General features: G+C 39.5%; 1 protein-coding gene across 2 annotated transcripts in view; it reads left to right on the top strand.

Annotated features, from left to right (window-relative positions):
* LOC149315609 (uncharacterized) overlaps window positions 1–17,496 on the top strand; it is a 32,271-nt gene extending 14,775 nt beyond the window's left edge. The window contains exons 4-6 of one of the 2 annotated variants that reach the window (XM_089513737.1): window positions 1,502–1,812; window positions 5,595–5,694; window positions 9,104–17,496. In XM_089513737.1, the coding sequence (XP_089369863.1) occupies window positions 11,666–12,826 (1,161 nt within the window). In that variant the 5' untranslated portion in view covers window positions 1,502–1,812; window positions 5,595–5,694; window positions 9,104–11,665 and the 3' untranslated portion in view covers window positions 12,827–17,496. The remainder of the gene's footprint in view (window positions 1–1,501; window positions 1,813–5,594; window positions 5,695–9,103) is intronic. The other variant, XR_016280379.1, reaches the window with a different exon arrangement.
* Window positions 17,497–17,791: the final 295 nt, after the last annotated feature.

Below are 17,791 nucleotides of genomic sequence, written 5' to 3'. Positions count from 1 at the left end.
GGAAAAAATGTGGTTTTGCTGCTGTGGCAGCACTTTTCAGTGCTCCTTCTGATGTGTAGCAAAGTTGCCGCAGTGCCAGAGCGCCGAAACTATGCTAGCCCTTTTGGCCAGTCTGTTTAGCCTCTAAGTCTCCCTGGATCTTCACATTTCCCTAAGAGGAAGTCCCAGTGAACTTATCTGATTTACATCAGAGTAAACAGGCATGCAACCGTTTGTGGCTCCAATCCTATGTGAATGTAGTTGGAAGTAAATGACACTGAACTCATTGGGAGTTATTTCCAAGTAAGCATTTATAGGGCTTGTCTACACATTTAAAATATTCCTTGTTCCAGTTGAATAGAATGGGATCCAGCCAGATGCAATTCTCAGGGGTTGGGGGGGGGGTTGCATGGGGGCCTTCGAAAAACTCCTTGAATACTGTGTAAAAAAAGTCTTCACATTTTTTACCAGAGCATCCACTGAAATCCTCAGAAATGTGCATTATCACACCTGTGGCCATTTGTCTGCTTTGCATGCATTGAGATGGCTGAGCATTTTTGGCAGAGGAGGGTGACTAGATGTGAATAGATGCAAATTTGCACAGGAAAGTGAAGCAAATTAAGTATGAATGCAAATGTGAAAAAATATGCACTCATTTGCATTGTACACTTAAGTGTAGACTAGCCTGGGATTAGGCTGGAAGCATAGTCATAAAAGTGCACAGCAAATGATATCAATTCTACTGTGCCTTTTGTGTCCAGATAACCATTCCCCTTTAAAGACCTGGACACTTCGTAAAATCACACCCAACAGGGCATAAAACATACAGGGACGTAGCTAGGATTTTAGGAAGGGGGGGGGGGGTCCAGACTAAGTGCCACCATTATAATGGGGCTTGAGTGCGGCAGCGCAGCAGCACACACCATTCATTTTTCTAATGGAAGGGGGGGGGGTCCGGACCCCAAGAACCCCCCCCCCCTTGGCTACGTCCCTGAAACATATATTTAATTGTGTTTAAAGTAGGTCCAAGTCAGGAAAAAGTACACAAGCCTCCTATTGAGATGATGGGCAGGTGATGAAAGAAATTGTTCAGCTTTAAAGGAGATAGCAGGCTGGACGGGTTTGTTTTCGCTGGCCTCCTGTGAATAGGATCACGCCTGCACAGAGTGCTTTTACATTCTCGGCGTCTCCTCAGAGAGAATACCTTGTCTTTTTAAGTCATTTAGCCGTGCTGATAATTTTTGTTCTTGGCACTAGGCTGCTAGCCAAGATAAATGTTTGTGTTGTTTTAAAAACTTAAAGTATATCACTGTGGGAAACTTAAAATGTACAGATTATTTCAGAAAGTGTGAGGGGGGGGGGAGACTAGAAAGCTGTGATAATACACTATGTTATTTCATTCTCCCCTCCCCAGCTTTAGGCTTTGTACACATTAAAACACTTAACAGCCTCTTTCCTTCTTTGTACATCAAATTGGTGATATGATATTAACTGGCTCTCTGTCTGCTTTGCATTTTGCCAGTCACAGACATTAAGAAGCTGAGTATCAGCCCTTATCTTTGTTGCTGAGAAAACAATGTTTGAACTGAAATGCAGGGAAGAAGATTACAAAAATATTGTCCAGTACCTCTGTGGTGATTGTTACTGAAAAAATCTGTAAAGAAGACTCCAAACTGCAAGGAAAGGAAGCTGGCTCACTGGCTCTCTGGCTGACTGCTTCTGGAAAAAGAACACTGAATGAGATGGATTATTTTGGTCCAGTCCAGCAAGGCCATTTGCAAGTTCTTATGGAAAGAACAGAACTGAATAAAACAGATTTTTGGCTGAAGATGGGTTAGTTTCTTGTTGGAGAATTGAAACCAGATTGAAATTAGGATTGTTGCTTGTGGTGTGAACATTCATTTTATTTTGCTACTATTGAACTGGTGTTGCATGATTTTTGTTAACTGCCCTTGAGTCAGCCTCAACTCCTGGCTACCGTATGAATGAGACATCTCCAAGCCCCCTGTCCTCAAATGCTCTGCTTAGTTCCTGCAGGTTCAAGGCCATGGCCTCCTTGATTAAATCTATCCATCTGACATGTGGTCTTCCTCTCTTTCTGTGCCCTCCACCTCTCTTAGTATTATTGCATTTTCTAATGAGCTATCTCTTCTCACAATGTGGCTGTTTGGCCCAAGTACTGCAGCCTCACTTAAGTCATCTTGGCATCCAGGGAGAGTTCAGGCTTGATCTAGGACTCATTTGTCTTTTTGGCCATCCACAGTATCCACAGCACACTTCTCCAGCATCACATCTCAGATGAATTGATTGTCTTTCTGTCAGCTTTATTTACTGTCCAGCTCTCACATCTATACATGGTGATGGGAAAGACAATGGCTTTTGATATTCAGTTTAGTATCTTTGCACTTTAAAATCTTGTCCATTTCTTCCATGGCTGCCCTTGCCAATCCTAGTCTTCTTCTGTTTTCTTGACTACAGTCCGCATCTTGATCAATGACTGATCCAAAGTATGGGAAATCTTTAACTCTTTCAGTCACTTCTCCATCTATATTGAATTCCTACACCTCTTTTGTGGACATTATTTTTGTTTTCTTAATGTTCAACAGCGAGCCTGCCTTAACACTTTTCTCTCTGACTTTCTTTAGTAATTGTTTCAAGTACATATGTAGTTCTATGTAGATAATGCACGCAAGAATGCATGTAATTATTGGTGGGAAAGACAAAATTAAATCTATGTGTATTGTATACCCCTAGGAAACAATTACTCTCTCCCCAACTTTAGAAATCTCTTTAAATGGTTGTCTGCCAAGTTCTTTGTGGACAATACTTTTAAGTTAATAAACAAATTTATCACCATCTGACCTACATTTCACAATATCAGAAGTAGATGATATAGTGGAGAGGGGGCAAAATGAGGGAATTCTCCCCTCAAATAAGAATTTTGCCTCCATAAAATTTTCCTTCAGCCTCCATATTTCTAAACATTGTACAGGATGACACACTGAAAATCACCCATTATGGATCTTGAGACTTTGCTGCTGGGATAGACCCGGATGTAACTTTCTTAAATCGGATCTTATTGCATTCACCCATAGCCAGACAGTATGCAGCCTGTATGCAACCTGGGCTTCTCTCACAACTTTTCAAGAATGCAATTTTCCATTCTTGAAAAGATGTGGAACAAGCCCGGAGAAGCCCAAGTTGCTTATGGGCTGCATAGTGCCCAGTGATGGATAAATGTGTTAAGATCTGCCTTCATAGAATCATAGAATCGTAGAGTTGGAAGAGACCACTAGGGCCATCCAGTCCAACCCCCTGCCATGCAGGAAATCCAAATCAAAGCATCCCTGACAGATGGCCATCCAGCCTCTGTTTAAAGACCTCCAAGGAAGGAGACTCTATCACCTTCCGAGGAAGTGCATTCCACTGTCGAACAGCCCTTACTGTCAGGAAGTTCCTCCTAATGTTGAGGTGGAATCTCTTTTCCTGTAGCTTGCATCCATTGTTCCGGGTCCTGTTCTCTGGAGCAGCAGAAAACAAGCTTGCTCCCTCTTCAATATGACATCCTTTCAAATATTTAAACAGGGCTATCATATCACCTCTTAACCTTCTTTTCTCCAGGCTAAACATCCCCAGCTCCGTAAGTCGTTCCTCATAGGGCATGGTTTCCAGACCCTTCACCATTTTTGTCGCCCTCCTCTGGACACGCTCCAGTTTCTCAATGTCCTTTCTGAATTGTGGCGCCCAGAACTGGACACAATATTCTAGGTGGGGCCTGACCAAAGCAGAATACAGTGGCACTATTACTTCTCTTGATCTAGACACTATACTTCTATTGATGTATAGTGTCTAGATCAAGAGAAGTAATAGTGCCACTGTATTCTGCTTTGGTCAGGCCCCACCTAGAATCCATTAGAAAGTTACATCCTGGGTCTATCCCAGCAGAGATGTGATAATCTCCTATGCAGGTTTGTATAGGGAAATAAGTATTTCACATAGTTTGGACCTAATCCATATATGAATTTTCACAGAAATGAACCATTTGAAACTGTGGTGCGGTACTGACTGCCCCAAAGGGGTGGCCTGCCGGCGGCCTAATTCCCTCCAGAGGGAAGCCACAGCCACCAAACTGCGCAGATTCCCTCCGGAGTAATAAGAACCCGGAAAAAATGGGTTCTTTTTGCGCCGCAGGGCAGACGTCACAAGTGCGCCAATGGTGCACTCGCGACCTAAGTGATGTGTGGCGCCGCTTACATCACAATGGCAATGTACATCACAATGGCGAAGTACACGGGACATGGCCATTGTTATGACACCACTCCGTACTAGGTTTAGGGACCATGTGATTGCTGCATGGTCCCTAACCCTAGTATCACCAGGAGTACACCACATTTAGGAGGGCTGTACCATGCCTGTTTTAACAAGTATTCTGACTGCAGCTTTTTGGTCTTGTTAGCAACCCTGCTGAAGTTTCTGAACTATGTCCTCAAAGACAGTGTGTTATAATAGTGCAAATGCTTCAATTTGGGTGCAGGGATGTTGATGCAATCCCCTCTGATTTTTATTAGCACAAACTCCTACTAATGTGTTCAGAGGTGCTTTCTTTCAGCTAAACACATACACAATCTCAGCTTTAAACTGTTATTCTTAGGATCACTTTAAATTCTTTTGATGTAAACTGCCTCGGGAATTCTGAGATTAAAAGGCAAGGTAAATTATGTTGTAAGCAACTGGAATGACAAATAGCTAAATAAATGCAACAAAACTCCAACTGCTGGCATTCTTTTACCATCCTAGATACCTTTTCTAAGACAGACAGAGACACCAACAGCACAAGTCTGCCCAGGTTTGTTGTTTTAAGTGCAGATGACATAAAAGTTGTATAATGTAGTCTGAATAAGCATATGCTTTATGTTTGTTGCTAGTTAAGCAATACATTTTTACAGTCAGGGCTAGAGAAACTTGTTGAAATATGTTAAGCATTAACTGCAAAAAAAGGTGAAGGGAGTGTGTACACCCAAAAGCCTCAAACTAATTTTCTTTCTTTCAAATTTTTAAATACCACCCAACTGGGAATGCCCTCAGGAAAGTTTGCAAATATTGTAAAAACACCATAACTGTAATCTTGTTGCTTAGTCCTAACTAGAATAAACTACTGAACTATTTGTTGAATGATGAGTCAACACATGAGAAAATCCAGTTGATTCAGTGGCTCAGTTCTGGTGAGGACTGGCAAAAGAGTTTAGAATCTAGGATCTTAATTTTAGATCAATGTATCCTAAATAACAGCATTCCTTATAATATCTTCTTACTGATGAGTATAGAAGTACATTAATAATGTCTCCATCTTCCCTTGGACCCTGAAGTGGTACCCTTTATCAAGAGCTATGCCATGAACTGCTGCCGATTCTCTAGCTGTGTGTACCCCAAAGCAGATTTAACTGGTACAACTTGTCTGAGTGAGAAAGGAGTGATGTTGTTGAGATTAAAGAAAATAGTGATCAAGATTGTACTATGAACTACTATAACTGTACTATAAGATTATATATGTGCCCATATTAAACAGTTTTGCCTCACTTTCCCATTTACCTCTGTCTCCAATATTTAAATCTTAGGTTGTGAGAGGTGCCAGGTGCTACTCTAATAATAACAGCAAATAACAGAACAGGAAATCTTTGAGCTTCCCTTTGACACAGAGAAGACGAAAACCATCAGGTAATTGACAGGATATAAAACTATGTGTTAGAACCATAAAGTGTTGATTTTTGTGATTAAGCAGTGTGTTAATTACTAGTTGAAATGATAGCTTGTTGACATAATTGGTGATCCGTGCTGATCAAACTGGCAGAAGGAGTTCTTGAACTTCATCATGGTTAAGGCAGGATTGGTCTGTTACAAACACATCTTTTTCAATCCCAAACTTCCACAACAAGAAACACAAAACTGCCTGGCTGGAGAAGAAGACATGTAACATAATTCTGTGCACACCCTACTGAGTTGTCCTAATTAGCACAATTGGGCTAATTCTCATGTGTATGTTTTTAACATTAGATCACAAACCACACAGAGCCTTTTTGCATGACTGCTGACATTTGTCATCACTAACAATCTCTGCTTCAATAGCGGCTGCAGAGGGATGGATGTGTGGGTGGAGATGCTGTTGATAATGATTTCCCATCTTTTCCCCAGTTTGGGGACTCAATGTGCATACAAGTTTCTCAGCTGTCTATCACTTCAAAGTTGTCAGAGCTTTGAAAGCTTGTCACTTATGGATACACATTTGCTTTTGTGTGTCTTCAAGTTGTTACTGACTTATGGTGACCCTAAGGCAAAACTATCATGGGGTTTTCTGGGGCTGAGAGTATGTGACTCACCCAAGGTCACCCAGTGAATGGCCAAGCAGGGATGTGAATCCTGCTCTCCAAAGTTGTAGTCCAATGCTCAAACCATTACACCACACTGACTCTCATAGATAAAAATAGGTAATTAAAAAACACATCCCAATGATGGATATATTGTGTTGTCTGTCTCCGTCATGGCAACTGCCCACTTTTCTGTGTATGAATGTGTCTGTGTACCTATATATGTGTATCTAAGGTTTGGTAATCAGCACTGGTATAATGAGGCTCAAGCATCTCAACAGGATCCACCAGGGCAGACTCCCAGATTGCCTCATCCTCCATGACCACCATCACATAGTGGCATTGTTGTGGGCCAAACCATGGGGGGAGTGCCTTCCCTTCAGGGTCTAGTGTGGCTGCTCAGGCAACAGCCTAAGGGGACACCCCCCCACCTCAGTTCTCCGTTAGTGTCTTCATGCCACTGTGTTTCTCTTATTCCCACCAGGATTTTCTTTCCATCTTTGTTTCATGTCACATTGAGTCTTCTAGATATACATTTAATCTTTTGTAGCTATTTTTCTCCATTAACTAGAGTGTGTTTGCACATATTTATTTGACTGGATACATTTTTAGTGCATAGCCATTTAAACTTTGTGCATATCTGTCTCCCTGGATTCCCCATAAGCCTCACAAGAATGCAGATTCTTGAAATGAAGTATTTTTTTTCTCCCTGTGATAAATCTCAAGGAGCTAGCTGTTGTTATGTGCCTTCAAGCCAACTATGACTTAAGGCAAACCAATTATAAGGATTTTATTGGCAACATTTATTCAGAGGAGCTTTGCCATTGGCTTTTTCTGAGGGTGAGGGAGTACGACTTACCCAAGGTCACTCAGTGAGTTTCCATGGCTGATCAGGGATTCGAAGGGATTTGAGGAAAGAAGAAACCCTTAAAGTAAACAGAGTTTGGCTACCAGTCCTGAAAAACACCAAATCAAGATCCAGCAAATGCAAATGAAAACCACCCAAGGTTAGAGGGATTCGCAGCAGACAGTAGATCATTAAGTAAATGGACACCCTGTAGGCCTTGCCATTCAGCAACAGAACAATACACAGACTAACATACAAATCACCTCTTCTCAACCAATAGTATATATACCCCACTTTCTTCTATGTCTGCATTCTCTGAAAATGCCAGCCACAGCTGCTGGCAAAACATCAGGAACAAACTCTTCTAGACCATGGCCTCATAGCCCGAAAAAAACACAAAAAAACTATGGATGCCGGCCATGAAAGCCTTTGACTTCACAAAGGGCACTGGGTCAGGGTCAGCAATGGAGTGGAGCACTGAAGGCAGCCTACCCAAAGCCTCCCAAAACCTGGACTCAGACCTGTTTGGGAGTCCATTTGCACTGAACTCAATGGGACTTCGTTTTAAGTCAACACTGTAAACTGTTGCATGTATATAATAGCATCCTATTAATAGCATCGTAAAAGGTAGGAGAAAAAGAGGTTGATCGTTACCAGATGGATAGATTCAATCAAGGAGACTATCGCTAGGAGCCTGAAGGAACTATGCAGAAAGGGGTCTTGGAGGTGTCGCATCCAAGGACCCACCATGAGTCAAAGTTGACTCAAAGGCAGTTAACAACAACAACAGCATCAAGGTAGCTGTATTAATGCAAGCTGAAAGCCATGGTGTGTGTGTGTGTGTGTGTGTGTGTGTCACTAAGTAAAAACAGTATTAAAATCCATAAAAGCATTAGATATAATCACAAGCCTGGCAGACTAAAGCCTTGAGTAGAAAACAAATAAAACTGCTAGTTTAAACTGTCCCTGGAAAAGTAGCAAGAGAGAATACCACAGAGTCTGACTTCTGCCTAAAACGTAATTTTTTAAAAAGCCAAATGCATACCTGTAGGGAGGAAACTCCAGAATCTGGGGAGAGCTAGGAAGCATGTGGACTCTAATTCCCAGTATCTCCTAGCCAGCATGGTAACACTACAAAAAGGCCCTCTTTCTGCTTACCACCTACTTCACTTCAGAAAGACACAGAAAAGGGGCTCTGAGGATGATTTCAACTGACAGTCAAGTTCATATGAGAGAATGATTCTCTTCAGTTTCATTAAAAGACATTAAAACTAACTCACTCTGTCCTTAATTCCTCCTCTACATCCACCTCCACCACACACATTCTCTCTTGATTTTCTAAATGTCTGGGCCAGGTTCTGGCTCTGTCTGCTTTTTGGCAATGGCCATCCAGCAACCGCAGCCAAACAGACTGTGTAAACACGAGCAACCTGAAACTTTTAAATAAAGCGGCACTGAAGTAACTGCACAAATATCTTTTTCACAATAATCTGCTTGCTGTCTTTCATGGGTTCACTAATGACTTTTACCTCCTGTGGAAATTTAGAGGGCACTTGCCTCTTTGCAGTTTTTCAAGGTTAGAAAAATGTCACCTCCCCCCCCCCCCAACTTCGGTGAGTTATATTTGTTTATTTAGTGATGTGTTTTGTTTTCTTTACTAAAATTTCATAACATGAAGTACCTGCCAGGAGAAGTCATAGGAAGAAATGCTGAGAAATTTCTGACATCAAATGCTATGGCAATCAGTACAGCTAAAATATGTCCAGAGCTTTTTTAAAAATATATAATCCAAAAACATGAGTATAGAAGTACATTAATAATGTCTCCATCTTCCCTTGGACCCTGAAGTGGTACCCTTCATCAAGAGCTATGCCATGAACTGCTGCCGGTTCTCTAGCTGTCATTTCTCTTTCAGCTGATTGTGGGATTAACAAGCAACTCTGCTGAATGGCTGGGCTTAGGAGCTGCTGTTTATTTCATCCACAGCATGCTGGAGTGACATGACCTCAGAACCATAATGGGAAATTAAATCAGAGTGCTGCTTCTGTTTTCTGCTGCCACCAGGTAAGCCCATGAAGATTCATGTACAGCTGGTAGGGCTGTACATCAATGCAGAGAGTAGATCAACAGAGAACACTTTGCTAAGGACCATCTCACACCCAGTGGTAGCTGGTGGCTCCCATGTCAGTGCAGAAATAAATGTGCTCTGGGTCTTAGTCTAAAAACCAAAAAGGATTTATCCAAAATACTAAACCTATCATGGAAGCCACCAACCTTCCCTACTCACACTTGAAGCCATGTTTGACCTCTAAGATAGTTTTTCATACTGCTACATCTGTTAAGAGAGCCCTGGACATCTGCCATGGGACTGCTGTGTATCACAGATGATTCTGGGGTCATTCTAGGCTCCATCACCATCATAGGGATGTTTGGTGAGGATTCAGGAGAGAGCCTTCTCAGTGACTGCTTCCAGGTTGTCAAACTCTCTCCAATATAAAATAAAATTTGAAATTTGAAATAAAAATTGAAATTTGATTTAAAAAAACAAACAAACCTGGGCCCTCTCCTTTCTCCTCCCACTGAGCCTCACCCCATTTACATACGCTCTTCAGCATTTTAAAGAGATACAGGTGGGGCGAGGGGCCAAGATGGCGAAGCGTTAACAGCAACCCACAGTAGCAGGTGGATTGGCTGTTCCATTTTGTGGTTTTTCTAAGAAAGGAAGATCGTTCCCCCAGTTAAAGGGGACCCAGGTGGGCTCACGGGGTCTTCACACAGCTTTTGAGCCCGGAATTGGGTAAATATACCCTCTAATTCAGGCAAAAAAGTTGGAAGACGAGAGCAGACCGCAACCGCAAGACTGGGGTGGAAACCAAGCCTCGCTGAGCCGGTTTTTAGGGGAGGGAAAACAAGCCTGGAAAGAAGCAGTTATTTTGTTTTTGGAAGGTCCTCATAAAGAAGACCTTGTCGGAGGACTTATCAAGGAAGGAAAGGAAGGAGAGGAGAAGGAGATTGAGATTATATGAAAGAAGGCTTGCCTGTCGGTAAAACGTTAAGAGGAAACAACAAGGCAGTCAGTAAACTCGACCGAAAATAAAGGGGGAGTGTAATAAGAATAAAGCAGATCGGCGAGTAGGGAAGATAAGATAACAGCGGAAGAGAAAGAGAATCAAAAGACAACGGACAAGGAAGAGAAGTAGACGGAGACGGACAAGGAAGAGATGTAGACGGCGGCGGACGAGGAAGAGAAGTAGACGGAGACGGACAAGGAAGAGAAGTAGACGGCGGCGGACGAGGAAGAGAAGTAGACGGAGACGGACAAGGAAGAGAAGTAGATGGCGGCGGACGAGGAAGAGAAGTAGACGGAGACGGACGAGGAAGAGAAGTAGACGGAGGCGGACGAGGAAGAGAAGTAGACGGAGACGGACGAGGAAGAGAAGTAGACGGAGACGGACGAGGAAGAGAAGTAGACGGAGACAGACGAGGAAGAGAAGTAGACGGCGGCGGACGAGGAAGAGAAGTAGACGGAGACGGACGAGGAAGAGAAGTAGACGGAGGCGGACGAGGAAGAGAAGTAGACGGCGGCGGATGAGGAAGAGAAGTAGACGGCGGCGGACGAGGAAGAGAAGTAGACGGCGGCGGACGAGGAAGAGAAGTAGACGGCGGCGGACGAGGAAGAGAAGTAGACGGCGGCGGACGAGGAAGAGAAGTAGACGGTGGACAGAGCGAAGCAAAGAAAGATTTAAAAGGAACTCAAATTTAAGTCTACCTGTGGGCCTGTGTGAGACTAGAGGGATTGGAATGGCGGCCGGGTTCGGCGTTTTCAAGGTCGGGAACCACATGTAAGACAGGAAGTGGGGGAGGAGAAGGGAAGGAGATAGATAAGGAGGGGAGGCAAGAGAGATAACTGGCTAACAGGAAGAATCGGGTGGAACAGCAGAGACACCAAGAGGTTAGGAGGAATAATTGCAGCTGAGAAGCCGGAAGATAAGCTAAATAAGAGAGGTGGCAAGAGAAAGACTGTATTGTGAGAGACTTCATACAAACAGGACAGCGCCACCCAGTGCTTGGAGGAATTTATTACAGAAAACAAAATAAGACTATACAAACAGGACAGCGCCACCCAGTGCTTGGAGGAATTTATTACAGAAAACAAAATAAGACTATACAAACAGGACAGCGCCACCCAGTGCTTGGAGGAATTTATTACGGAAAACAAAATAAGACTATACAAACAGGACAGCGCCACCCAGTGCTTGGAGGAATTTATTACAGAAAACAAAATAAGACTATACAAACAGGACAGCGCCACCCAGTGCTTGGAGGAATTTATTACAGAAAACAAAATAAGACTATACAAACAGGACAGCGCCACCCAGTGCTTGGAGGAATTTATTACAGAAAACAAAATAAGACTATACAAACAGGACAGTGCCACCCATTGATTGGAGGAGTTTACCACAGAAATCAAAATAAAATGGAAAAACCAGAAAGGACAATAGTAACAAGAGGAAGTGAAAAAGAAAAGGAAAGAAAGATGATGCAACAAGTAGAAGCAAAACATAATCTGACAAGAAGGCCATCTTTAGAACTAAAAACAACTGACCCGAATTGGAAAATATTAGAAGCTATTCAAAAAATTGAAACTAACATAAGGCAAGAAATTAAGGACTCACGTGATGAATTAAGACGGGACTTTAAGAGAGAGATAGACGAATTGAAAGATACAATAAAAGGGATGCAAGAAGATGTAAAAGAAGTGAAAAAGAAAACAACTAAATTAGAGGTGAAGACAGAGGAACTTGAGAGGACAACACAAGAATTAACCATAACACAAAGACAAGAGAAGGAACAAAATAGATTGAGAGACTTAAAGGACAGAAGAAAATGTATTAAAATAAGAGGATTAAAAGAGAAATACAATGAAAACATATATGATAAGGTGATACCAGTATTAGCAAAATTGATAGACTGCACGCCAGATTATCTAGATCTAGATATAGATAAAATTTTTCGGATTAATTCAGCTGCAGCAAGGAACCAGAATTTGCCCCGGGACATTGTGGTGTACTTTACTAGAGAAAGGATCAAAGATAAAATCATACAGGAAAGTTACGCGAAGAAGATAACAATAGATGGAGTTGAGATTATAGTGTTTAAAGATGTCCCTGGAGAGATATTACGTCAAAGAAGAGACTACGCAAATATAACAAAGATATTACAAGAGAAGAATATAAGATACAGATGGGAACCAATAGAGGGAATATCTTTCACGTGGAGACAGAGGTTTTACAAGATAGATTCAATAGAAAAGGCTAAAGTGTTCTACAATAAATGGCTCAAAGAAGAAGAAAAGATGAACAGAGACATGAATGAAGAGCAGAGGAGAAAAGAGAAAGAACAAGAAAAAAAGAAGACCCAACAGGAAGAAAAAGAACATGAAGAAGGACAGGTAGATCCAGGAAAAGAGAATGATCCAGAAGAGGAAGTACAACTGCTGGGAGCTATTGGAGGAGTGGACCTTGAATGGGATGAAGAAACCAAGCTAATGAAAGAGAATACTGAACTATTATGTGAATGGAAGAAGGACTGGGAGAAGGAGGAAGAAGAAAGCAACAAAGACCCAGAAGGAACATAAGAAGACAGGACAATGAAGTTCCTTTCTTGGAACATAAAAGGAATGAACTCCGTATATAAAAGAAAAATAATTTACCATGAATTAGAAAAATTAAATTGGGATATTTGTAGCATTCAAGAGACCAGAATTAAAAAGAAAGAGGAAAAATATCTGAAAAACCCAAAATTAGGCGAGGTATACATTTCAGCGGGGGATAAAAAGAAAAATGGAGTAGCAATTTACATAAGGAATAAAATCCCGGTGGTGGAGGTAATGAATGATAAAGAAGGAAGATTTGTAGGATTGGAAATAATAGTAAATGGGAAAAAAACTCTGGTATTAGGTGTATATGGACCCACAGAGAATAAAGCAAAATTTTATAAGAGATTGTATAAAGAGATAAAAAAATTAGACTATGATTCGCACATATTAATGGGAGATTGGAACGGGGTAGTAGATCCAAAAGTAGATAGAAGATCGGCAAAAAAGATAAAAGATAAACAAGGGAAATTACCAAAAAAAATCTTTGATTTAGTAGATACAATGTCATTAGCAGATGTTTGGAGATACAAAAATGGACAAAGCCAAGATTATACTTTTTTCTCACACCCACACAACTCAGCATCAAGAATTGACATGTTTATAATTTCAAAAGAACTTCGAGAAAATGTTAAAGAAAGCAAAATAAGAATAAATAAAAATTCGGATCACAATCAAATTTGGTTAGAGTTAATACAAAAACAAATTGATTTTAGATGGAGATTAGATGATTCACTATTAAAAGATAAAAAAAATCGTAAAAGAGATAAAGGAACAATTGAAATTTTTCTTCAAAGAAAACACTGAAAAAGATACTAAAATGACAGTTATATGGGATACAGTTAAAGCAGTAATTAGGGGACATTTGATAAAGAAAAAAGCGGAAAAGAATAGAAGAAAAAAAGAGGAAATTAGGGTATTATCGGAAAAAATACAAGAAAAAGAAAAGGAAAAAATTAAAAAACCCAATAGTAAAAAGATAGAAAAAGAGATCAAGACACTTAGGAATCAATTAAACACCAACACAGCAGACGAAATAGTAAAGAAAATGAAATTTGCCAAACAGAGATTTTTTGAACATGGTAATAAGGCAGGGAAATTTTTAGCTTTTAAAGTGAAAAAAATGAAAGAGGAAAGACAGATATCAGAGATGATGACAGAAAATCAGGAGAGGGTAACGGACCAAATTAAGATTAGAGAGATATTTCTTAGATATTATAAAGACTTATATGGAAGGAAAAATGAAAACAAAAACAAGACAGAGAAACTTATAAAGTATGTAGAGGGAATAGAAAAAATTAATATAAAAGATGAAATTAAAGATAGAATAAATTCAAGGATAACGAGGGAAGAGATAAAGGAAGCGATAAAGAAAGGGAAAAAAGGGAAAGCGCCAGGTCCCGACGGGTACTCTTTATATTTTTATAAAATATTTGAGGAAGATTTAGTAGAGTATTTGGAAAAAGTATTCAATAATATTTTAATAGAGGGGGTACCAGAGACATGGAAAGAGGCAAATATAATTCTTATACCAAAAGAAGGGAAAGACTCTAAATACCCACAAAATTACAGACCTATATCATTACTAAACACAGATTATAAATTATTAACAACAATATTGGCAGAAAGAATAAAAATAGTATTAAAGGAATGGATAAATGAAGACCAATGCGGATTTCTCCCAGGGAGACAGGCCAAACAAAATATAAGAATAATTATTGATCTAATTGAGTATTATGAAAAAAATCCTAGTTTAGAAACGGCGATGACCTTCTTAGACGCTGTAAAAGCATTTGATAATTTGAATTGGGAGTTTATGTTAAAATTAACCAAAAAATTAGATCTAGGGGAAAATATGATTAAGTGGATAGAAGAAATTTATAAAGAACAATCTGCAAGAATAATAGTTAATGGAATTAGAACAAAAAAGTGCGATATAAAAAAGGGAACAAGACAAGGCTGTCCACTATCACCATTGCTTTTTATAATGTGTTTAGAAATATTATGTAATAAAATAAGGGCAGATGAGGAAATCCAAGGGTGTAAATTTAAAGGGAAAGAAATTAAGATTAGAGCTTATGCGGATGATGTGATGATTGTTACGGAAAACCCTTTAGAAAATGTTAACAAAATCTTAAAAATAATTAACGAATTCGGAGAACATGCAGGTCTTAAAATAAATAAAGAGAAATCGGCAATGATCATATGTAATATGACAAAAAACAGACAAGACAGGTTACAAAAAGAAGTAGGAATAAAAATTCATAAAAAAGTAAAATATCTAGGAATATACATTACAAAAAAGAATAACGAATTATTTGATAATAATTATAGAGTAAATTGGCAAGAGATTAAGAGAAATATGGAAAAATGGTCTAAACTGCAACTATCACTATTGGGTAAAATAGCAATAATAAAAATGTGTGTATTACCAAAAATTATGTATTTGTTTCAAAATCTACCAATAATATGTAATAGAAATATATTTACGTTATGGGAAAAAGACCTAAAAAATTTTGTGTGGGCAAGAAGGAAAGCAAGAATAAAATGGACAATAATGACAGATGATAAAGATAGGGGAGGATTAGGGATACCAAATTTAAAACTATATTTTTATGCTAGCTGTTTGGACTGGGTTAATATGTGGATAGAATTAAAAGATGAAAAATTGTTAAATTTAGAGGGTTTCAATTTGAGATACGGGTGGCATGCTTATTTGTGGTGGGGCAAAGTTGATTTAAATAAGGAATTTAAAGACCATATACTAAGAAAAGTGTTATGGCAAGTATGGATAATGTACAAAGAGAAAATTTATAGAGAATTACCAGATTGGGCATCTCCACACGAGGCGATTCTTAAAAGAGGCAAAATTGAAGGGAAGGATTGGCTTAAATATAAAGATTTATTGAAAATGGATGAAGGGATATTAATACCAAAAACAAGAGAGGAACTTAATAGGGAAGGATTTACAATAAACTGGTTTTTATACTATCAACTAAAAGAAAGATACAAAACAGACGTAAAGCAATTTGGAATAACTACAAAAAAGACTGAATTAGACTTGATTATATTAGACAAAGGGAAAAAGAAAATTTCAAAATTCTATAAATTATTATTAAAGTTAGAACTAGAACAGGAACAAATAAAACAAAATATGATACAATGGACACAAAACATAGGGAGGAATATTCGACTAGAAGCCTGGGGAAAAGCATGGGGGCAGGATCTAAAGTTCACATTATGTTCAGACTTAAAAGAGAACTATTACAAAATGATATATAGGTGGTATTTGACCCCAAACAGACTATCAAGAATGTATAAAAACGGGAAAAATATGTGTTGGAGGTGTGGAAAAAGTATAGGAAGCTTGTACCATATGTGGTGGACGTGTTCAAAAATTCATAAATTTTGGACAGAAGTACATAAAAAAATAACTAAAATAATACAAATAGAATTTTCTATGTTACCAGAAGTGTACCTATTAAATATAGTAGAAGATAAGGAACTGAGGAAAAAAATCAAGCCATTATTATATTTAGTCACATCAGCGAGAATGATAATGGCAAAATTTTGGAGAAGGGACGAACCACCGGGAATAGATCTTTGGTTAGAGAAATGTTTAGAGGTGATTGAAATGGATTTATTAACAATGAAGCTTAAAGGTGAGGAGGGGACAGAGGAAGATCCAGCATGGTTAAAACTGAATGAGATATATATAAAGGGATAATAGACACAAGGAAATAGATAGAAATGGATGATATATTATACTGTCTTGTAGTTGGTGCACGAAGAAGAAAGATAAAGGTATAATCTCAATAGATAAGCTAGAGAGGTGGGGGTATTCGAGAGACATAGGAGAAGTGTGATTAACACTGTTGAGGAATAATGTAACTTAGCTAAGCAAGTAACGATAGATTAAGAGGCGAAATAGGGGGGAGGGGGGCACAGAGTACAAGTATATAATAATTGGTCTGTTAGAACATAAATCTGTATACTCTGTTTTTTTAAATTATATATTGTAATAAAGATTATATTTTAAAAAAAAAGGATACAGGTGAATGCCACAACCCATTTCTGCCAAAATGCAGATGTGTGAGGAGCCCCCCCTATGCACCCCCCTTAGGGTGTTACCTGGTGCGATCTGCATCCCCTGAACCCCCTAGTAATGTCTAAGGTCCTCGGGGAAGAATCTACTTCAGCCAATAAAATCTAGGCTAACTTCAGTCATCCAGAGGGCCTTTTCCATCACAGCTCCGAAGCTATGGAATGACCTGCCGAAGGAGATCCGTGACATTTCTACTCTTACAGCCTTTAAGAAGGCTCTTAAAACGGATCTCTTCCAGCAGGCCTTCCCTACCTAGTTCTACTCCCCATTTACTGTGACTTATGTCACTCTGTCCACCAATTCTTCTCTTAAATTTAATGAGAAGAATTAAATTAAAATTAATTAAAATAAAATCCTTGCCTCAAGAAGAAGAGCCCTCCCTCCATGACATCATCATCAGACCTGGGAGGGAGTGAAAAAGAGAGGCCCAACTTCCATCAGGCCTAACTGTGAATGTTCTCACTTCGCTCTCTTTAATTTTATTGTATTTTATTTATTTATTGTATTTTATTTTATTATCTTTATTTTTACTGTTGTAACCCGCCTGGATTCCTTGTGATTGGGTGGGCTATAAATAAATTATTATTATTGTTGTTGTTGTTGTTGTTGTTGTTGTTGTAATGCCACTGTGTCCACTTATGAAGGCAAAAGTCCCCAACAGTGAGGAGAAGCAGCAGCAACAGCATGGCCTGGAGACTCCTGAGACTGGCCTGGACTCCCTACTACTTATCATGTGGGTCTCAGCAGGTGTATTATGGTGCCAGCCTATGCCACAGACCTTGCTAACTCTCCTGGTCTTTCAGGGGTTTCTGTATCTCTGGAATTCCAGTGACAGAGTCTGC

Source organism: Sceloporus occidentalis, unplaced genomic scaffold (genome assembly GCF_023333645.1).
Source record: "Sceloporus occidentalis isolate IW3139 unplaced genomic scaffold, rSceOcc1.0.p SCAF_3, whole genome shotgun sequence".
Taxonomy (NCBI): domain Eukaryota; kingdom Metazoa; phylum Chordata; class Lepidosauria; order Squamata; family Phrynosomatidae; genus Sceloporus; species Sceloporus occidentalis.
Note: the sequence above shows the minus strand (reverse complement) of the source record. Positions and strands in the feature narration are given on the sequence as shown.